We start from the raw sequence: 23,641 nt of genomic DNA on the forward strand, positions 1-23,641 counted from the left end.
AGAAAGATGCTTTAGTCAAGGGATAAAACATATCCCTGGGTTCCACACAGACTCTGAGCACTGGAATAGAGGGTACTGTTGTACTTTAGTCCTGGAATGTCCCCAAAGGTCCATGGGTTAAAAGATTGTTTACTTGACTGTGGTGCTTTTGGAAGTTGTTGGAACCTTCAGGAGGTGTGGCACAGTGAGAAAAACTTAGGTCATCGAGGGCATGTCTTTGAAGGGGGATGCGGGGACCTTGACCCCTTTCCGTCTGTTTCCTGGCTGCCCTGAGGTGAACAGTAGTCCTCTGATACATGTTCTTACCACAATTTATGGAGCTCCCATAGGCCCCAAAGCAAGAGACTAACTTATGATAGACTGAAATATCTACAATAAAACTTTCCTTCTTTTAAGTTGATTATCTCAGGCCTTTTGCCTGAGTGATGGATAGCTAACACAGGTAACTTTAATGATTCTATGATACTCATGGCCAGAACATCTGATATCACTCTTATGCTCAGAAGGGCAGATTATCTTTGTTAAAAAACCACTTTTTGAACTGTACATTTTTTGTTAATCCAGATATCAAGTAACTAAAAAAAAGAGTACAAAAGATGTAGGAACACATCTCAGTAACAAAAGAAAAAAAGCCAATTTGACATTTTATATTTATATTACGCTTTGAATTCAAATATCTTGTCTTATTTTCTGAATTACATAAGATACCAAAATATACCAACTTCATTTTGAAAAAATATGTATTTAATGTTTTGGATTACAAAAGTGTACATGCTCATTACAGAAAATTTAAAGCATAGGATATGCATAAAAAAGAAAATAAAGTCTTAGTCCACCATGTAGAGATAATTGGTCAGCCTTAAAACTGTGTTCTGTTTCCATTTAATATTTTTATGTGCACATATTTTAAATACACAATTTTCTTTTTACACAGCTGGGGCTATCCGTATGTAGTTAGTTTTTAAAATCTTTTTTTCTACTTAACCAGAGGACATAATTATCTCCCTTTGCCCCTAGAAATTATTCAACAATTTTTCTGTCTGCATGGAAATCTATCATGGATTTGCTTCACTGATTAAATCATTCTTAAATTGGTGGGCATCTGCCCCCCTGCCACTTTCATTGTACATACAATGCTATAAGGACGATTCTCAAAAACAGATCTTTGAGTGTACCTGACAGTCTCTTGACATTTTAAATTCTTAGAAATAAGAATTCTGGGTCCAAGTACACAATTTCAAGGTTTTTCTACTTGTTGTCAAGCTACTACCACTGTGCTGGAGATAAATCTATACTCTCCATAGCCGTGTATAAGAATGTTTATCTAGCATACCGACTTAAAGAATATTTGCACATTTCTTATTGTTGCACATTGCTTATTTTTCTTTGATTTGCATTTTTTTAATTACTAGTGAAGCTCTGCTTGTTTTTTTTTCTTTTATGTTTCTTGTGATATTTCTTCCCTGTGAACTTACTGTGTATTGCCCATATTTCTATCTAGAGCATTCATCTTATGAAAAAATAAAATTACTTACAAGCCATAAATATTACGTTTTCACTAATACTTTGTTGCCAATTCAATTTTCAGCCAGGTTGTTTCAACCAACAACAGTACAGACATTGTTCTTCCTTCTGCAATTTCATAAACTATAAAATCAATTTAAAATATTTTGGCTGAGGCAAACATGGCACCTATAAAAATTACATCAATTCTGCTCCCAGGCGGGTGATGGCACCTGTGGATTTCCTTTCCCACAGCAAAAGTTCTATCCGGGAAGTTATCCAGAAGCAAGAAGATGAATTGCTAAGTCCATTGAAATGGAAAGTGACTAGAGGAGGAATTCAGGACTTTTTGTTTTGCTTTGATTCTGGCTTTTTACAAGTCCTAGTGGACTTGCTCCTGGGAATTCAAGGGGATGACAGGAGATGAGTAGCTGAGAAGGGTGAGTCCTTCTCCCACAATTCATTAGCCACCTCTTGTGGAGAGGCATTCAGGTGTTGGCGGCCCTTTTGAGAGCACAAGACTTCTGCTTGGATTGATTTTCATTTCTATACCTACTACATCCTGTGGAAAAGAAGGAAAGCCTGCCTATGACAGATGTTCAACAATTGGTTGTTTAATGACTCTGACACTCCAGTTTCCACACTGGGTGTGGTGTAGATCGTGCACATTTATACAACTTCTTTGGCATCAGAGTCTCTGAAAAGAATGCTTTGATACGAGCAGATTTTCTGCAGCCATGAAAAACATACTTGAGTTTTTCCTTCTCTCCTTTTCACAGCTCTTGTCTACCAGTTACCGTTTCTGCACCGAAGGAATGCTGCTTTCCAAAATCCTTTGGCAGAAACTCCTAGAGATTTGTTTTTCTGCTCCTGCCTAATTTAGCAACAGTCTTCAAAGAAAAAAAGAAAAAAACTGACAAACTGATAGAAGAAGAAAACTCTGATTTCATTTTGCATTTCTTTCATGGAAAGTTCAGTGGATCATCTACAACCAATCAATCTGGATAAGACAGTTTAAGGGGAGAAAAGGTAAACAAAAATGTGGACACCCTAAGATCAAATTGTTCTTTATTCTAGTCAAGAAACAACAAGTGATATTACAAATTCAAGATTTTATGAAAATCATTTGTAAGTTAAATGAATGTAATAGCTTGGTGGTGAAGAAAGACTTTGAATGAGACAAAATAATGAGTTATGTGAATTAAATGGAAAGAGTGAAAAGTGTTAACCGTGACATTTAAATGGTTACATGATTTTAATTATTCTTTTAATAATACACCACCTCAAGATGTCTATTCAAGGACCTTGAGTCTGTGCCTACTATGGAATTTGCAGCTGAATTAAAGCTTTGCTTCCTGCCTTTGGTGATTTTAAGGAAACAAATGGAAATCGGTTTAAGACCTTATAACAATCTACCACCTACCAAAAGAACGTAAAACGTAAGGTGGTAAGCCCTAGAAACAGAGAGTGAAAAGTTGTTTTTCATTTTTTTTTTTTTAAAAGCCACACACACATTATAGTTATTTGTGAGACAGAGCAAGAGAGACAGAAGAGTTAAGAGAAGAGGCCAGGAGCCCAGCTTGTGCCAACTCCTCATTTGTTCTTGGCTGCCAGGGGTTTCCGGCTGATCTTTTTTGATTTGTCATTATTCTTCTTCGGGGGTTCTGGGTTTGCCTGCATGTGTCTGCCGTAGAGGCTGAAAAGAGAAAGGGAGGAAACCGTGAGACATAGTTCACCAATGTCAATTTCTATTGGTCGAGCTTTCAAAATAGATTAATCTCCAGGAACATCCAGGTAGCCAAAGAAAACCAAAAGATCACCTGCTTTTTCTGGGCCATACACAATACTCTATTGAAGGATTCACAACTATTGGACACACGTGTGCATGAGCCCATGCAGTCTGGGCTGTGACGTCCAACCATGGACAAGCCTCCTGTAATTCTGCAGGTCTTCTGGACAGTGACAGCAGGTGATGCTCAGCCAGTTCCAAAGGCTGCAAGTGCATAAGTCGACAATGATAAAAGTCAGGTAGAACTGAAGAGACAGAGTGTCCGCTTCATGAAAAGTAAGCATCATGCTTGGCCTAAAAGCCCAGGGGCTGGCTAATGTGACTAAGAGCAATGGTGTCCGCGTCTACTCTGGCTGCTCACGCGTGATTGATAGTGAGGGGATGGCTACCACACATCAATGCCACATTAATAAGTACTGCTGATTAAATGTTGACAAAGTGCCCTACGATGACAGTGGATGGCATTCACTGCGGAGTGGCGCAGGCTCTGTGGCTGAGAGGATTATTTCACTGAGCAGCAGATAGTAATTAATCTATAATTTATGAGTAATTCTGATTAAACTAAATTAAAAGCCACCCTAAAATAAATACAGCTCAACTTTAGCTCTCCTTATTGATATCCCTGTGTCTCTCAGAAAGCCCTCCAGGCCCTCAGCCCTCTCAGTTCCTCCAGAGGTGTGTGTGTGTGGGGGTAACATGGCTGCCATTGCAGCTGCTTTGGACCTACAGACGAGTGCTGGCACAGGTGACCCTGGTTCTAGTGCCCACTCAAGGAATCTCACCCATTCTTGATGCTGCGTTTCTGGACACACAGCGTAGCACTTTTAGCATGTACTGGTGCTTTTGATGATCTTGGCATATGGCTGACAGGGTGAGGGGAGACGGACCCATGAATTTTCCAGCTGACTGTGTGGATGGGGAAGGGTGGGTCACCAGGGTTGGCAAGCCCTGCTGGATTCTGTCTTTTCCAGTGTCTTCCAAGTGTGTCTCCTTAAAAGTGCTGGGGATGTGGCTCAGGGGCAGAGTGCTTGCCTGGCATGGGTGAGGCCCTGGTTTGATCCCAGAACCATAAAAATAAACAAAAAACTACTAGTCGGCTTCACCAACAGTGGTCTCTGCTCTCACAGTGTAGAGTTGGGAGTTGGCATCAGGGGGCCCTGTGAGCCAGAGGAGGGGGCCAGGAGCTGGCAATGTCTGCTGCTAGGGGGAGGGCATCTCCTGTGTTAAGAAGGTACCGGGACTGGGGATGTGGCTCAGGTGGTAGCGCGCTCGCCTGACATGTGGGCGGCCCGGGTTCGATCCTCAGCACCACATACAGACAAAGATGTTGTGTCCGCTGAAAACTAAAAATAAATATTAAAAAAATTCTCTCTCTCTCTCTTAAAAAAAAAAAAAAAAGAAGGTACCACATGGCTAGAAACGTAACACAGGAACCTCCAAATGGGCTTTCAAGCTCCATAGCAATTAAGAGCTTAGAGAGCCCCATCTTGCCCAGCCTGGCTGTCTGTTCTGCAGCCACAGGGCCCACTTCCTTCCCAAGAGAACCTGCTGTCTAGGAAAGCACATCTTTAGAACCACAGATACAGCCCTCTACCACATTTAATACAGAGTGACAGATCCCCTGGAGACCAAGCCATGAACACCTGGGGGCCATGGCTCCCAGGTAAAGAACCTCTGGTTTAGTTGGAGAAGAGTTATTAGAAAGGTCAACCTTATTTCTGATGCTGTCCCCAATTCCCAGTGCTATGTCCTAGTCCTTGAAACTGGCGCATATATGATCCTACAGGCAAAGGGATTCGTCAGGTGCAGAGAAGTTAGGGATCCTGAGAGGGGAAGGGCATCTGCACTATCTGGGTAGGCACAACGTGTGCCTCTCCTTCCCAGAATCCCTCCCAGGTCCATCAAACAGGTAGAAGAGAACCTGAGCCCAATCAGAGTCATCCATTATAGTCGCCATCTTAGTTGACACACTCTGGAACATACTTCTCTCTTGAATAGTCCCTGTCCTTCTTCTCCTAGGATGCTACTGACTCCATGCTTGGAGCTTAATCCTGCAACATGACAACCCCCAGAGGCCTCTGGTCTCGGAAGTCCTCCCACACGGCCCAAAGCAAAGGTCTGAGCTGTTCTGTGGGTTCACACAGGTGCCTATGGTCTCGGTCTCTTCAGCTACACAGCTTTCTTACAGGCTCATATCTCTTTCCTGTTTCCCAAAGGAAAAAGAAATAGACATGTTCTTACTCAGACAACATGGAACCTTAAGAATTATAAAAATCTACAGACACATAAGTTCAGAGCGCATACACATGGAAACCCAGAAACACTTGTGGGTGCTAGGAGAGTAGTATCAGCAACAATATAAGGTCACAGGAAGGAGGTTTGCCAGGGGCCTGCTCTGCGTCATGCCCTGAGAGAGGCAAGAGCCGCAGTGGGCAAGGAGGGCTTCCTTCCTTCCACCAGGGGCAGGAGGTGCTTAGCTGGCCCTGGGAGTAGGGACCCAAGGAAGCCATTTCAAAAAGGAGTGCAGAAGTTGTTGGATAACCATCAGCGGCTCTGTTCCCTTTAAGGAGGGAACTGGCATGTTCCCATGACATTTCTCATCCTGGCTTGCTTTTCTATTCAGATCCCACTGTGTGTGCCTGGATTTCTGGGGCTACCTGGCAAGTCACTCCAAAGGGCCAGGCAGGAGACGGCAGCCTCACAGGTTCAAATCTGAGTTTTGACACTCACAAGCCATTGGTTCAGAGCAAATGACCAGCTCCTTTCCCCTCCCGCTTGTCCCGCCTCAAGTTTCCTCCTCTGTCAAGTCAGGATGTTATTTTTCTCATGGGGCAGCTGTGGTGGCTCAATCACCCATCACAGTGGTGAGTCAGTTGGAAGTGACCAGTGAATGCTTTTGAAATATAGGACTGATGTAGGGTTGGTTCTATGGAGAGTGATTAAATAAAGATAATTATGTGACCGCCTCATTTCTTTAGGGCTATTTCCTGTGAAAAATAACACAGTATTTCTATCCACATTAAATCCCCAAACACCTCTAGAAGAAAGGTTTTCATCCTCTTTGAATCAAGCAACTAAGGCTGAGTTAAATGCACTGCCCCACTTCCTTGATGAGTCATCCCGGGGCTGGATGGAGCTGCTGTCTGCTGAGCCGTCTTTCAACTCCTCAGGCTGTGTGGGCAGATGAGTCGGCCTTTCCCAGGCAGCTCACTCACATGGAGATGGGGCTGGCTTGACAACAGGCACCTCTGGCTCTAACCAGTTAGGAGACACAAGGTCTCGATTTGGTAGTTGTTAGCCATGGGTCTGCAGTTTGGTATGTAAGTGTGGTACCCAAATGGATGGCCTCCAGAGATGGCCACCTCCTCTTCCCTGACACTCGGAAATGTCTTACTTTACATGGATGTGAGCAGGGAAGAAGGTCCTGGATCGTGTGGTGGGCCCAATGCCATCAAAAGGGGTCCTTAAAAGAATGAGGTGGGAGGGCCAGAGTTAGAGATGACACACTGCTGACTCTGAAGAGAGAAGACAGGGCTATGAGCCAAGGAGCACAGGTGATCTGGAAAAGCAAGGAACCGCATTCTTCCCTCAAGTCTCAGGAAGGTTGTATGGTTATAACAACATGGATTCCAGGCTTCTGATATCCAGAACTACATTTTTTTTCAGCCAGTAAGCACAGAAGTTCATAGTAATTTGTTACAGTAGCAACAGGGTACTGACATGGTAAATGAACCTTGGTGGCCCTGCCAGGCAGCGGATCTGTGAGGAATCTGCTTCATTTCATCAGGAAAAGAAAAGCAGCTCACTGAGGAGAAAAAAACCCAAAGAACCAAGTTTTAGGAAGGGCAAGATTTCCCCCCTAAGAAAAAGTGGGGTGCCATGCCTATAAGAAGAAGTGAAAACAGGCCAACTGTCCCCTCTTTACCACAGGTAGAAAGAAGGGTCCCTGCCCCCATTGTCTGGAGGTAACGCTGCAGGCCCACACTCTGATTGCACCTGGATTTAATTTATGGAGGTGAACGAGTGACACGGAGAGGTCAGCACTAGTTTTTGTTTTGTTTTGTTTTGTTTCTCCTTTTCTTTTTCGTACCAGAGATTGAACCCGGGGCACTTAACCACTGAGCCACATCCTCAGACCTTTGTATATTTTATTTAGAGACAGGGTCTCACTAAGTTGCTTAGGTTCTTGCTAAATTGCTGAGGCTAGCTTTGACCTTGAGATCCTCCTGCCTCAGCCTCCTAAGCCTCTGGGATTACAGGTGTGCGCTATAATGCCCAGGAAGGTCAGCACTACTGAAAGCAGTTTTACTACTTGGAGCTCCAGAGAGGAGAGTGCCTGCCATGTCACACAAGCCACATGGGGAAGCAGCCTATGGGTAAGAAGGCAAAGAAGCAAAGGAGAGAGGATGGCCCAGAGTCCAAGGCCAGCCCATCAGGCAAGTTTGGGCCAGTTGAGAATTAGTTCAAATATTTTTGGTAGACTGCAGGTTATCAGAGTGGTCTTCTGTCATCCAGTACCTGGCCTGGAGTGACTTAGGGCAGGGGGAATTCCAGCCGGCTGGGTAAAGGTAGCTGGGGATATGGGTTCTGCATATGAAAGGGGCTCCTAGACAACTTGTTTGCTACTCTAGGAACTAGCTGGCCCTGAGGGGAGGTCTCTCTTGGATGTAAAAGCCTCACAAAATACAGACAATAAAAACATGATTAAGATAGCTTACAACCTTCCAGACTGGTTTTGTCTTCCTGATATAGAATGCCCTCCCGTCCTGATGCACACTGCACCTTTGAGCCTTGGCAGGTGTAGCCTCTCTAGCTTGCTTGTTCCCACTTTCTGTCCCTAAGTAAACCCTAACCACAACTCAGTCCCTGGCAGGTCCCAGAGAGGATGTCCTCCTCTGTCTGTTCTGCTTGGGTGACACCTGTCCTGCCAAGTAGGAGTCCACAGTGCCTGTCCCTGGGGATTCTTGGAGAACTGTCCCAGCGTCACACTCATCCCTTATCTAGTACCCTGCTTGGTCCTGAAGAACATGTGAACTTGGGAATGTCACCGTCTAACGTCCTCCTCTGTAAAATGAAGATGAAATCCCTCAGCTACGTCAGGGAGCTTGGAAACAGATGAAATGAGATGTAGAGACAGTCTTGTCCACGTGGGCTTAACATAATGGATGTTCCAGAAAAGCAGTTACTGCCCTTAACCTCTTATGAAGTTCTCTGACTCAGTGACCTGAATAGTTCCTCCCACTTCACACATGCTATTGCCACAGAGCGTGGCCTGAGACCTGCATTTGACCATGTGCTTTTGGAGTGGGTCACCCCTTGGAAGGGCTCCAGCGGGCACTGCCGCCTGGCTGTGTCACCTCTGGAGTGTTGACAGGGAGCCTGGCTCAAGCTTGCCCATGAAGCTGCAGCCCCTGGTGGGCAAAGTAACCCTTTTGCTCAGACAAAATCTTCTCTGCCCTGAAATGTGAGGTTTGTAGAGGATAATTGGGAGATGATTGGGAGAGGAAAAAACTAACAAGGAGCACTTTGAAGTGACAGGCAAGGATCCATTACTCTTAGGCGTCTGATGAACAGGCTTCTGTCGCCAGAGACAATTTCAAAGGTGAGACGCCTGGCAGTAGCTTTCAGCTGGGGAGATGAGCAAACCATCCCTGCTCAGCTCACAAGGGCTCTCCATTTTTGACTGTGAAGGACAAGGGCGAAAATGGGAGTGGGCCCTGTTCAGAGCTGCCAACTGAAGAACTGCTGCTGGAGAACCATTAGGAAATGATTTCTGCAGACTGCCTGGGTCACAGGCTGGTCACTTTAGAGGTGTTATTACAGCAGCCTGAAGACTGGCCAGTTTAAGTCCCATGCAACTGGCCACTACTGCCTGGTGATATCAAAAATTGCACAGCACTCTAGAGTTTCAGACCACGATAATTGGAATCAATTTTGCAACAAATATATTTATTAAGCAGTACAATGTGTGTGACTTTCCATTATTGATATGTGAGTTTTGTTTAATAGGGGCACCTTCAGTTTCAGAAAAATGCATGAGTTTTGTTATTCCAGTTGGATGTGAGGGTCTCCTGCTAACCACTGCAGGCCTTAACCGCTGCAGCAACAAAGACCCCTCCAGACCCTCCCATTCCTTCTTGACAATTTCCTGTGTTGGCTACAACGACCTGTCCTGGTTCTTATTATCTATCTGGAGACCTCTTCAGACCTTATGTCTCTGCTTTTATCTCTTTGTATCCTCTTCCCAGAAAGGCCATTTCATTTTATAACTCCAGTGATTATCTCCAGGCAGCAGTCCCCCGAGTTACCATCCTCTTCAGCCCATTTGCAGACTTGATATCAAACTCAGCAAAGCAGATGAGAGTCCCCCACTTCCAAATCCACAGGTCTGACCCTCTGCATCTCTAGACCTTTGGGATCAAATGTTGATGCCACCTTGAAATAGACCTCTTTCATAGATTGCCACATTAGTTGAATTTGATAGAATTTCCTCTGCAGTGAAAATTCTCAGCCTGGGACTATAGAACTGTGTGAAACTCCAGGCAAAGCTGAATATGTAGTTTTCCTCAGTTTTTCAAAAGGTTCATAACTCAGTGGGTTAATTAGCCACTTTATGGTACTTAAGTTTATCCTGATTTCTATCATCTTCTGACTTTATTCATTTTTTTTCTTCTACCCTAATAAAGGCTCTTGTCACATGGCCCTTAGGTGATAACAATGGTTCCCTTCTTGGTCTCCCTGATGCTAGTATTTTGCCTCCTCCAATGTGTCCTTTATGCAGCTGACAGAACAACGTCTCCTTGGTGTACCCATGTGCACTCACTGCCCCTTGAATTGAATATTCAGTACACTACTAGTCACTGGGCACCACAGCACCATAGCCCATGCCCCTTCAGCTCTCCCTGCGCACAAACAAGCAAGAGTCATGTTTAGCTGGACTTGAGGCAGGCAGCAGGAGCATAGGAAAAACCACTCCAGTCAGTTCCACCACTTATTAGCTAAGTAGCCTTAAGTCCTATGTCTTTCTAGAATCTCTATCTTAACAGGAAAATGGGGACACATGCACACTGTCTCCCATGCAGGTGCAGGGGCAACAGGACTGGCATGGGCTCATTAGGGTGTTTAAAAAAAAAAAAATAAAAAAGTGCTAGATCTGAGGCCTGGGATTAGTGTTTCCTGCTAGTCAACATTCCCTGAGGTCTCTGGTTTTATTTTGTTTTGTGTTTTGGCTGATCTGTGTCATCATTGTCTAGAAAGCTTGCCTGGATCCTTTTCTACAATTCATATCTCATTCATATTTGGAGACCTTGAGGCTTTTCCCAACTTCCTCTATTCCCCATCTCTAATTCTGCCTTCACGAAGTGCAATGGGATTTATCGGGATCTCACCATTAAGTTCTTGAGGATACATAAAGTGACTCCTGCCCTGGCCTCAGTATTTCAAAACATCATCAAAAATCACTGATAATCATAATAGCTCAGACAGGGAGGTCCTGTTACTATTCTTCCTTCTCAAAGGAGGACACTGACACCTGGCAACTTCAGGACTGGGTCAAACCCATGCAATTACTCCAAAGTTCAAACTCGACTTAGCTGTCTTGTTGTGCATCTTTCTGGATTTCCCAGCCACCATCTTCTCCAGAGTGAGGATTGCAGGCCTCACTTCTTTTGTGTTCCGTGTACTGAAGGCACGGTTCGAAACACATTGTGTGTGATGTAAATATTGTATTTCAGAATGCCAGGTATATGAGAGGTACAATATGCTGTTCTGAAGTCATTTGCTCATGTCATATGCCTCCCTACTGTTGTTATGGGTGTTTCCATGGAAAGTCCTCAGGCAGACCAAGAAAAGAACCAGCTTTCAAATCTAAGTAGATGGCTAGCAAAAATAATGGAGAGAAATAATTTTGCTTATAATCTGTAATCTTATGGTGGGAGGCTAAATTTACAATCTCCACAAATAAGTCTGTGGACAAAGTGTGAAGCTTAGATTATTAATAAGCATTTGCAATATCTTTATTTATCCTATCTAGCAGCTTATGAAGGGCTGGCGACAGAACCTTAGCACATAAATTGCTGAGTCTTAAAGAAAAAAAAATATCAGTTATCCTATTCCTATGAGAAGTCTCATTAATTCAAAAGAGAATATTGTAGCAGTGGGGGTGTCACAATCATTTCAATTATAACTCTCACTGTTCTGTGTCCCCAACACACAGTGTACAAAGAAAGTACAAACATACATGTGCAAGCAGCATCTACATAAATAGCCAAAAGGAATGTGTGGTTGGCTGAACACAGATATCAAGCTCTATAAAAACACAATATAAAATATAAGGCAGATTTGGAAATACCCCATATATTGCACACTTGCTATCTGCCCCACTGGAGGGGAGAAATGAGGATTCTGGCAGAGCAAAACTAACAATATCATGCACAAAAGATGCTCATTAAACTTTATCATCCTGTCTACTCTAATGATGCTTTTACTTAATAAAAATTCCCCAAGCAGTTGCAAGGATATTAGGCAAGGTCTTTGGTTATGTATCAGAGGTCCAAGCTGTCACCAGTAAGCATGCAGTTCAGGAGGTATGTTCCCTGGGGAAGGACCAAATACAGCTTCCACAGAATACATGCAGAGAAAAATCAATAACTGCAACTTGCTTCCCTGCTTAAGCATTTAAGAAAATAGGTAATCCTTTTAAATTAAACTGCAAAGTGCTAAATGTTGCAATTTCCAGAATAAACTCAAAGGCAAAAGGAAACAAGTCCAAGGGCACGGGTAGGTTTCCCAAACAAGCTGTCTCCCTAGTAGACTTCATGCTGCACTGAAGAGTGAAAAAATGAAAAGAAAGAATGCCTTTAGTGCGTGGTGTCTGTAGAGATTAAAAAGAGACACCCAACTGTAAATGTCTGTATGCTTGGAATATACGCAGAGATACACCAAACTAGGTATGAGTTTGAGGAACGGAAAACAAGGAATTATTTTCATGTGGGCAATTTAGCCCTTTCAAAAGTTATTCTTACAAAAATCCCTACTAGGATAATCCATTAACTTGAATCTAGCTCTCGAAAGCTAAATAGTAAATTTTCTAACAGACCTCTTAACATCCAGGCTCAGCTGGATGTGAACACTATATCATCACAAATTATGGTGATATTTTGTCTATATTTTATAACCCACTTTAAATGTCATGTCCTGCAAAGTCAGGATTGTCTGAAGGGATCACTACAATCAGGGCAGGAGAGAGGCACATGGAAAACCTGAAGCTAGGGGACATAAGATCGCCCTCTCTGTGTTCAATGATAAAATCAACACAAAGTGCATCAAAGCAGAAACAGAACAAGTCACCCAAAATAACAGCAGCATCACTCCCAGGCCAGCAGGCCTGATGTAACCAAACCAAGGGTACTGACAAAGCCAGAGGGAGAACACATCCATCAGAAGAGCATCAGTGGGCGACCGAAACAGTGGGCCAAAGGCAGCCAGTGGACACATGTGCACACTGCAGAGAAAGGCAGGCTCTGAGTCCTGTGCATGCCCTGGCAAGAGGACGTCTCTACAAGGAAGTAGAGACTCCAAGTAGGGTATCACCTGTACCCTGCAAATACTGCCCCACACTGGTGTGGTCTAGCCTCTGGCCAACTCCTCCGCCCTCTTCCACACTTTCCTCCCTGCTCTCCATCCCATGACTGTGCCCACTTCTGAAGTTGGCCTTTGCTCTTTCCTCTGCCTGGAATGCTCTTCTGGAGCTAGGGTGTGTGTCCTCTTCACAGGTGAGGAGACAGGCACAGACACTTTACACATCTTCGACAAGATACAGCACTCTGACCCCAGAGCCTGGGTCTGCTGCTCTGGGACTTCTGTCACTGGACTTGTGGCTCAGCCGTAGCCTTTGCAACTGGTTCATACCCAAGCATGTGGCTCATGGGGGCCAAGAAGAGAGACAGCCCCAGGAGCTTAGCTCAGAGGCCCCCTTTTTCCTGTTTTACCTGAACTAGGAATGGCAGGAGCCTAGATCTGCTGGCACCCCACTTGGCATGGTGTGAAGAAAGTCTGCCCAGAAGAGAAATCACCATAGACTTAGGAAGAACTGAAATATGGAGGGAGACTAGACCCTATGACACCATCTGGAATCTTCTATCATGACATGCCCCAAACCTACTATATCACTGGATTAGTCTTAGTATAAAACCATCAAGCCACACCCTCTCCTTCTTAGGATTTGTGTTTCTTGCCATCAGAGGAAGGCTGAGTCCTAATCATCACTCTGGTCTTCTTCAAAGGTGAATTCTGCAGTGAGGTCTTCTCTGCCCACACTATCTCTGACAAGCATTGATTTCCTTCCCACTTCACATCACAATGGTTATTTTATTTGATTACTGTTGTTCCTTGCTTCCCCTAATAGAAGATTAGTTCCTAGATAGCAAGAGCCTTGTATGTCTTGTTGGATGTCCTCGGTGCCTGACATGATACGGGCTCACTGGCGTGGTTGCTGACTGCATGGATGAAAGTGTGCATTCTTGCAGTAACTGAATGATTCCCAGCTGTATCAGAAGTGCCTCTGGAACAAGGACTATGTCTAGATCACTTTTATTTCTCCTGTTCCAGTACCTGACACACAAGAGTCACCCTACAAATAGGGACTGACCAAAGGACTGAATGAATCTCTTAGCCAAGGAACTTTTCCTGATGTCCTCAGAAACAGAACAAGTCACCCAAAATATCCATCAGGTATATCCATCAGCTACCCATTTAGAGCTGTCTACTGAAAGGATGTGTCCTGTGTAGGCCATGGCAAGTGGCCTGGCCTTCGGGGTGCTATCTTCTGTCATAGAATTCTGTGTCCTATACCAGTCTCTCATGTGCTTTCCTCAGCGTGCCACAGGGTTTAAGACTGAAAGGTAAATGGCAAAATGGGGTCAGCATTCAACATGCCACCACTCTGCACCGTGCGGCCATTCGGGAGCCCAGGCTTTGTCCCTGGGTGGAGATTCTCTTTCACAGTAGTGGGACCAGGGGTTTCCACTGAATTCCTTTATGGTACAATGGCCTTTTACTGACTCTTAATTATATCTAATGTTAATAAGAACTAATTGAAGATAGTAATTGTCTATGAATGAGAATTTAGTTAAATGAACATTTTTAAAGCAGTCTTCTTTCCCCTTTCCTTTGAACAAACAAATAAAAAATGAGAATGAGCCAGGCTTGGTGACACATGTCTGCAATCCAAGTGACTCAGGAGGTTGAGGTGGGAGGATTGCAAGTTCAAGGCCAGCCTCAGCAATTTAACAAGGCCCTAAGTAACTTAGTGAGACCTTGTCTTAAGGGGTGGGGGGAATAAAGATAAAAAGAAACAACACAAGGACTCAGTGGTAAAGCACTCCTGGGTTTAATTCCCAATATCATCCAAAAAATAAAAAAAAAATAAAAAGAGCAGATCTTTTTAGAGTCTTTTTTGGCACACATAATACCTTCAAGAACAAACAGCTCAGGGATATTCCTGACTACTAAATTCATCAAGCTAGCTACATGAGTTTATCTAACAGAAGAACTTGTGTAGTGTTCGCTACACATGAGCATTGTACACAGGAAGCATCTACCGCATTTTCTATATATTATCTCATTTAAGCCTCAAGCAATTGAAACCACAGGGGTCCACATTTGTCCTGTGGCTCTGATGTAAATGCTATTACAATGCAGATTGGTGTCACACAACTAGAATACTAGTTTTGAAAAGAGAAGCAGACAGCATTCCTTTGCTCTTCCTCCTCCTCTTTGTGGCTAGCAGCATGGACTCTGCTCTGGGTGGTGTCCCTCCCTTTCAGTTTTTCTCCATCCAGGTGACTTCCTGATTTGACCTTAGCAGGTGACACACACCAATTCAACAGAAAGCAGGGTTGAGAACACGGAATTGGGACTCACAGGTTTTGGCATGAGCCCACTAACTCAGTGATCTGTTTCCCCAAACAGGAAATGGGGTCTTTGCATTTACACTGGGGTGCTAACCATCTAGAATTTGTGCTGCCACATGTCCCTTAGTGGACATGGATATGGAGCTTGATGGTGCACTCCACTGGACTGTGCCCAGAACCCACTGAGATAGAGGGCTATGGCCAGGGTTTCCGCATGGTCAGCGTTGGGCATCTGAATGGAACTTATACATGTCACCTCTGAATCCCGTGGAGCACTTCAGCTATTTGAACTCACTTAACCCTTAGCCACATCACATTAAATGAAACTTTACAGGGCTAGCGTCCCTAAGGTCCCTTCTCTGCTTTGGTAGAATGTGGCGTGATGCCTTAGATTTCAGACAACACTATAGCGTTTTTCCCTTCTGCCACTGTCCAAGGACTTTAGGTGACATGAATCACTTTCCAGTTAGAAACACAGCAAAGCCAAACAAACAAACAAACAAAACGGCCTTAAGGATCCATACCAGAAAGCATCCAGCTCCCTACCACACTCTTACCAGGAGGCTTTCCGCAGGTGGAGCTCAGGAAAAAGCAGCGGCAGGCACCTGGCGCCTTTGGCCATTTCCCTGACAAAGCTGAGCACCCTCCCTCAGCCATGCTCTCCCTGAAACATGGCATGTGATGCCAATTTGTGCTTTTCTTACACTCAAGATCCCAGTCTTTGGATTGCTGGCCAGTGATGGAAAGAGGGCAGCAGTAGAGAAGGAGCCCTGGGTTTGGTGGGCAAGGGGACCCGTGGGTGTGCAGAAAGAAACACAGCAGTATTTGGGGACAAGTCAATAATGGAGAAGCCATCCCTGACAGTTCCATAGGAGAAAAGTCTTTGGATTCCACCCTCCTTTCAGTTTTTACTTTCATATTTTGAGTTTGATGGAAAAAAAATTATCTCCCAAAGGAATAGTGGGTTTAAAGTCTAGAAAACCTTGAAAAAAAAAGTCTAGAAAATATTTTTAGCCTGGATATACTAAGCAGGTTTCATAGTTTTTTACATCAATTTTTTTTTTTTTGAGGGGGCAGGTATCAGGGATTGAACTCGCAGGCACTCAACCACTGAGACACATCCCCAACCCTATTTTTTTAAATTCAAGAGACAAGGTCTCACTGAGTTGCTTAGCGCCTTGCTTTTGCTGAGGCTGGCTTTGAACTCGCCATCCTCCTGTCTCAGCCTCCCTAGCGTCTGGGATCACAAGCGTGCTCCACCTGCGCTTGGCTAAATCAGACGTTTTGAGAGTCTCAGAGAAATTAACTGCAAGTGCAAAACGGTTAACAACTACGAGGTCTATAGTTGAGGCTTGATGGTATTGTAAGATCTGTGAGAGGAATCCAGGCACCAACAACCAACCCGGTGGTGGTGGTAGGAATGCTGGGCTGCATGGGGCGAGGATCCACCTCTCTGGGCTCAGCTTTCCTGGTTGGATGCCCCCAGTAGGCAAACTGTGGCTGTGGGTGGGGAAGGAAGAGCTAAGTCTTGTCACAACAGCTCCCTTCATCCAAGAATCTCGTGTTTCATTGAAGAATCTCACCCACAAAACACCCCTGAAAGGTGTTAGAACATTCTAAATGCAGATGGTGGAAGAGAGGTGGAAGTAAAAGTGTGAGGTGGGGTTGCCAGAGGAGCAGGGGATCTGGGAAGCTCCTCCCCAGCCCAATCTGACGGCATCGGCATCGTGGTTGGAAGATCCCAAAGGGAAAGGCGCGTTCCCATGTCAACAGACCTTGACCATGACCTGGAGAGCAGCCTCCAGGAGACCTGATGGGGAGTAGGGGCTGAGGAAGGTCAGCAGAGCAGACCTCAGGTGAAGGCGGAAGGAGAATTACAATCAGGCTTTTCCAAAGGAGAGAACAAGGTATCTAGCATAGAGACTAGGGGCATGGAATCTACTGTTTACATCAGGGCTCCTGGCAGTTTTAAAATCTCAATCTTGGTTGAGTTATTTTTTCCCATAAAACTCAGGAATTCAAACCTTAATGAAGGCGAGATCCAAAGCTCAATTTTCTATGTTGTCTTCATTGTTCTTTTGGCTACTGTTGACCTGTTCCCAAATACCACTTGTTTTCTTTCTCTACTACAAGGCAGTTCTCAGGCACTGGACTCTTGGCGTTCCTTTTCTTGGCTACTGTGTCCCAAATCACTGAGGGCTGCCATCTTTACCTCTGGCTAAGACTGACACTTTGAGCTGACTTTTAAAATACAGAAAGAACAAGAAGCAAGGCTTGTGTGATTGTGAATACCGGCTTAAAGTTGAGGCTCTGGATAGACTTACTACCCAGTTCACTTGGAGAGAAGGAGAGATGGGGAAGAGACAGGAAATATGAGAATTTTCCTTTCTGTCGAGCACCTGTGTAGAAGTTAGCACACAGAAGACTGTTAGAAATTATTTTGAAATGCATCTAAAATTCTTGGCAGCTGGGAATCTTGGACAAGTTACCTTAGAGTTCTTTCTCCTTTGTAAGATAGGATTGTGATAACAGTACACATCTTATATGGTTGTTGTGAGGATGAAACAACATAAAACAGTGTTCAACAGGCACCTAACAGGTTAAACCAAGGCAATTGGATACTGCTCAAAACAGGTTTTGCATTCTAAACTTGGGCGAAGCTACAGGATTGCAAAATGCCTTATGGTTGTCTGCCCAAAGTTTTACACAAAACACAGTTTCTTTCCAAAGAGATATTTTTAAAAATGTTGTATTATGTATGATTGAGGAAAATAGCAAATGGCAGAGAACATAAGGAGGGTCCTTGGAGAGAAAACGACCAACAAGTTTAGTCACTTTCTGAGTCTGGTCTTCATCAAACCCAACACATAGCCATGCTAGTGAAGGCCCAAGTAATGGTGGAGATTCTTCCTGGGAGAAGGTTCACTTTCTTTTGCTCTGTCCAGGGTTCTGAATGGGCAGCTCACCAGTACTAACTGAAAAACACAAGTTAGGGTACCGAATACATCTTTGGTCCTGGCTCTGGCTCCAGCTCTCCCATTCACAGGCTGAGCCTGCTCTCAGATCTATTCAGATGGGAACCACATTACGTAAGAGTCAATAATCTTTATGGTAACTCCGCAGTGAAAGTGTCATTTGTTGTAATGAACACTGATCATAAGTTAAGCCCCTAGCTACTCTCTCTGTTATTTTTCATTATACTGTTCCGTGCTCTGTTATATTTCAGGAGTACTGAGGGAATTCGTCCAACTATGTTCCAAGTCAGCTCTTCGTTACTCAGATTAGATTCTGCTAAGATGCAATGGAGCAATTTGCAAACACACTGGTTCTTAAGGAAATGCATCAGACACTGGTTATGTGTTCTCTTCTGCTGAGGCAAGCAGGCAACTTTCCCCCCTTCCCTTTCCCCTGGTTATTTGTCCCCTTCATTTGCCATTTTCTCTCTATTTATCTTCTACTCCATTCACAGTATGGTTCTCCAGGCCCAAATCTGAGAGAGTATTAACAACGCGTTTCTGTTTTTTTTTTTTCTGCAGTAATAACTCTTTGTTCAATTCAACACCAGAATAATGTTTCCAAAATCATCGCTGCCTCTCCTCCAGCTCTTACTTGCAAACACCACTCTGCTTACATTACAGTCATTCTCCCTCTGGCTGCTTTAAAGGACACTAACTCCAAAAGGCACACCAGTGAGGAAACGCTGGAACTCTTCCTTTTTTTTTTTTTTTTTAAAGCCAATATGAAAAATTCATTTTGCATGTTGTATATTAAGCATGAGAGTGGAATTTCCATATGCCTCTGTGCTTTGTGCTCTTGGAACTGTTTATAAGTGGGCTGTGAGTCCCCTGAGAGACCACGTCACCACCTGGGCTTAGTGGTTGCTGATCAGAACAAAGGTATGGGGACCATATGAAGTCACGTTCAGCGCTGGTCCTTTGGCCAGAAACACTAGCAGGCTTCAGCAGGCTGAAGTGAGCATGGGGCCTCAGCCCACTCCTCACCTGACAATGGGCACTGCTGGTTTCCATTGACTATTAGTGTTCATCCTGTTTGTCACAGTGACAGAGGATAATTTGAAATGTTAAGGATAAGAAAATGGCACTTTCAGGCATGATAGGTCTGGGTTTGCCACCCTGGGTTCCTCTTCTGGGCAGAGTTGGCTAGGAATGCTCCTTTTTAGGGAAATCTAGCTCAATGAACAGGATGTCTTCCGGCAGGCATGCCACGTTCTCTGTTCCTTCTGATACACATCAGGGAAAATCTGAGAAGAAACTTTTATTAAAATGTCTACAGCTCTTTAAAATACCATCATCCGTATTATTTTTTTTTTTCCCAGACACGACACCGTGCTTCTGGTTAGAGCAGAAAACCACCTAGTGATGGACGTGAAGATCACGTGGTATAGTCAAAATACATGACACGACCTCACACCAGGCCAGATTTCTTGAGAATTTGGGGTAACAGGGAAAAACTACTGAGCTGGATTCTGGGGCACTTGCAAGTGAGCACAGAACAGAGGCCAGGAAAAAAAATGAGTTCAAAGTAAGGATAAGGAAGGCCGTTGAGATAATGTGGCGATGAACCATATGCACCTTGACACTGGGCACAAGAAGTACCTAAAAGGGAAGTGAAATTTCTTTGTACTTGGGGAGAAGATCACACTGAGAAAGCAGTAAACCAGCAACTCAATCTTAAATGAGGTTTAACACAGAGAACAAGCAAAAATAATCTGGAAATATAAATAGATATTAAGTCAAGAAATAGTTCTTGATAAGAACAGCTGTGTATGCTAGAAACCAAAAATAAATCATACGAAAACTGACCCCAAGTTCAGGAGGAATCACTAACATGAGAATCAGCAGACAGAACCAAAGAGGTAGGAACTGGTGACCTGTGTGAGCCTCATTTTACTCATCTATAAAATGTGAACTCTACCAGCTACCTAATAGAGAGGTGATGAGGATTAAGTGGCAGGTACTTAACACTAAGTACTTTGCTGAAGATAATCCCCACCTCAAGCAGAATATTCACAGTAATTATCAAAATACTCTGTCAAAATGCATCTTTGTATTATGGAGTACTAATAAATTTAAAGTGGAAAGGTGTAGAAAGAAGTTTGTTTAAGTAAAAATAGCATCTTGGCTTGGAGACAGTACTCATGTAGTTTAGGCATTCTGGACCCATACGTGTATCTACTTGGCAGCAATATCTCCAAGACAGTGTGCTGTGCATTCACATCATAGTCTTATTGGGACAAAGAGTTGATGGTGACCTGGCCCACTCTCAATTTCTCTTCTGTGACAACAACATGAAAAACCGCTGTGACCAAGAGTGAAGCAGTCCAGCATGCACCATGTACCCTGCACTTTCTCTTGGTAGGTAAGGCTTAATTTCATTCCAGAGATGTTTTTTAAAACAGGAGCTGAAATGTGGCTCAGTGGTAGAGCCCTTGTCCAGCATGTACAAGGACCTGGGTTTGATCACTAGCATTGCAAACAGAAAAATACAGCAAATCAAAATCTAACAATGGAGGAAGCAGATCAGCTTCTCTACCTCCCGTCAGTAGGTACTCTGCCTGGGTACCTCATGGAAGTGTCCCACCTGTATCCTTGAACAAGAAGTGGCAGATTAGCTCTGTCCAAAGATAGAGCAAAGCAATTCTGAAGGACCACTGAGCCTGGACACATGAACACATATCCACTCATACATGCACAGAACATGTACATTTCCTAGCTAGAAATATAAAGAAGGAACTCTTGACAATAATGGTAACTATATTTTATTTCATTTTCACTTAAAAATTTCATTTTTAAAGGAAGCAGAAATTCATAACAATCCACTGAGAAATACTGAAGCAGTATTAAAAAGAAAGCCACCAGAAGTATTCTACTTAAACATAACAAGTATTTTTGGTGTATTTCTGTCGATTTTTCATACAAAGTATTTTAAACAACAAAAGCAACAATAATTGTGTACTGATAGCTTTATCACTTGTTTTGAGATATTGTTTCCAATATTCTTCTTTAACAGAATGGCTAGTTCAGCATTGTGGCTCTGGGCAAGTTATTTAACTTATCTTAGCTTTAGCCTTACTTATTGAAAAAAAAAAAAAAAGAGCATAAGTAACATTAGCCAGCGTCGTCACACTGGGGGAAATTAAAAACAAAAAACAAAAGAATAATTTTTAAAGCAAGTAGTAGCCCACAAAAATGTAGGCCTCTAGTAACGTACATGGAAGATAATACATTAAATAAGTTCTCACTGAGTTTTCTTGAAAAGGAGTCATGCCTGCATATAGGCCAGAAACACCTGAGGAGGGGAGTAAGGAGCCAGTTGCTTGTTTGCCAGTGAGATTCCTTTGGGAACTGCCAGTGAGAGACAGTGGTGCCCCCAGGAGGTCTCAGCAGAGGCTAGAGAGAGTTACTTTCTCGTGGTCAGGGGAGGGGAGTAATAGGCACATAGTTACAAAAATGCTAAAATGCGGTTTCAAAACTTTCAGCATATTTTAAATATGCATACTTAACAAAGTAATAATTAAAGATCATAATAAGGATAAAAAGCAATACAGGTACTGTGTATAACACAGTGGTTCTTAACCAGCAGATTCTGCCCCCCCACCAGAGGATATGTGGCAAGATCTTGGTTATCACACCTGCCATTAGTGGGTAGAGGACAGGGAGTCTTCAACAACAAAGAATGATCCTAATTTATGGTTTGAGTATGGTTTGTCTTCTGCGAAATTCATACTGAGATTTAATCACTGTTTAGAACAAATTAAAAAAAAAAGCCAGGTAGGATCTTTAAGGGGTAATTAGGGCCCTGCCTTAAAGAATGAATGGATCAATTCATGTGATTAATGGATTAATGGGTTCTTTGGAGAGTGGGTCTGCTGTAAAAGCCAGCATCAGGACATCTCTCACCATTTGATGCCCTGTATCGCCTCAGGACTATCAGCAGAAGCCCATCACCAGATACAAAACCCCTCGAACTAGTACCATAACTGTGAGCCAAAATAAACCTTTTTTTCTTTAGGACTTTCCAGTCTGTGGTATTGTGTTATGGAATGGAAAACTGACTAAACCTCCAAATGTCAACAGTATTGAGGTTGAAAAACCCTGTTATAAGCAAAACTTAGAAATAAAATTAAATCTGAGGCCCGAACTGAATATTAAAGCTAGGGACAAATGACTGTTTCCCTCACTCTGCCTCAGTCCCAGTAATATGATATCTCCCATCAGCAGTATTTCCCAAAGATGTCCTGTACAGATGAAGTGCTAAATTTTAATTGCTGTGGATGTATTTTTGTTAATGGCAAGTGAGACTAATTTACCACTTAGAATACCCCTATAAAGTTTCTTCAAAAGTAAATTTGGGCTGGGAACTTGGTGGTGCACGCCTGTAATCCCAGAGGCTTGGGAGGCTGAGGCAGGAGGATCCCAGGTTCAAAGCCAGCCTCAGCAAACGCAAAGCGCTAAGCAACTCAGTGAGCCCGTCTCTAAATAAAAAATAGGGTTGGGGATGTGGCTCAGTGGTCGAGTGCCCCTGAGTTCAATCCCTGGTACCCCCTCACTCCCCCAAATAAGTAACTTTTGGCATGTGAACTGATTTAAGGAAAAATACAATAACATAACAATACAGGTGCTATTTGGACAAGAAAAAGTCTTTCTCCTGGGATAGAGGACTTTGGTACTCGCTTCCTTTTTATTCTTTTGTATAGATTCCCACTTACATTGGCTCTCTAACAGATTCAGGTGATGATGACGAGTGGTTAGTAAATTCTCCAAGCTATAAAGTGAAAGGAAAAGCATAGACCCAAGCTTTCCAAGGGTTCTTCTTCTCTTAATGGAACTGTGCTTGCAAAGATATGCAGAGATTGTAGAACCAGGGCTTTTGGGCCGCCCTCCAAAGATGGCAACTGATGTGGGCTGCATCTAAAGCAGCTGGCAGACTCTGGAAAATGCTTAGTTCAAAAGCATTGAGATAGGAAAAAGATTACCCTGAATGTCTGGATTTATTGAAAAGAGGCCATGAGCTAGGGTTAGAGAGCGTCTGCATACATAAACACAGGTGCAACCTGAACAAAATCAGCACTCACTGAGAACAGATGTAAAAAACAAAAAAATAATAATAAACTTCAACAGCAGAGAGAAGAAGCACAACACACTCAGCTCCCTGAGATGAGTCTAAATCTATAAAAGATAAGCCCTTGGGAATGACCACGGCCAGGCTTAAGGTTAAGGATCCTTGACCGAAAGCTCCTTATGAATGATTTAAAAGAAATCCCACTCAAGAACATTTGTGAAGGGGCACGGAGAGTCCCACGTTCCTGGATCTGAGCCTCTTGCAGTGCACAAGAGACCATGGCACTCTGGCAGGTGATTTAACGGAACTGCAAATTCACGGATACAACTCAACAAACCCAGTGTCTAGTATAAAA

The 23,641-nt window shown here is 43.5% G+C and overlaps 1 protein-coding gene across 1 annotated transcript in view; it reads right to left on the reverse strand.

The window, feature by feature from the left end:
• Positions 1-702: 702 nt before the first annotated feature.
• Positions 703-23,641, reverse strand: part of Rsu1 (Ras suppressor protein 1) — a 191,224-nt gene continuing 168,285 nt past the window's right edge. Inside the window, exon 9 of the mRNA XM_026408133.2 lies at positions 703-3,199. Coding sequence (XP_026263918.1) covers positions 3,097-3,199 — 103 coding nt within the window. The 3' untranslated portion in view covers positions 703-3,096. The remainder of the gene's footprint in view (positions 3,200-23,641) is intronic.

Source organism: Urocitellus parryii, chromosome 9 (assembly GCF_045843805.1).
Source record: "Urocitellus parryii isolate mUroPar1 chromosome 9, mUroPar1.hap1, whole genome shotgun sequence".
NCBI lineage: Eukaryota > Metazoa > Chordata > Mammalia > Rodentia > Sciuridae > Urocitellus > Urocitellus parryii.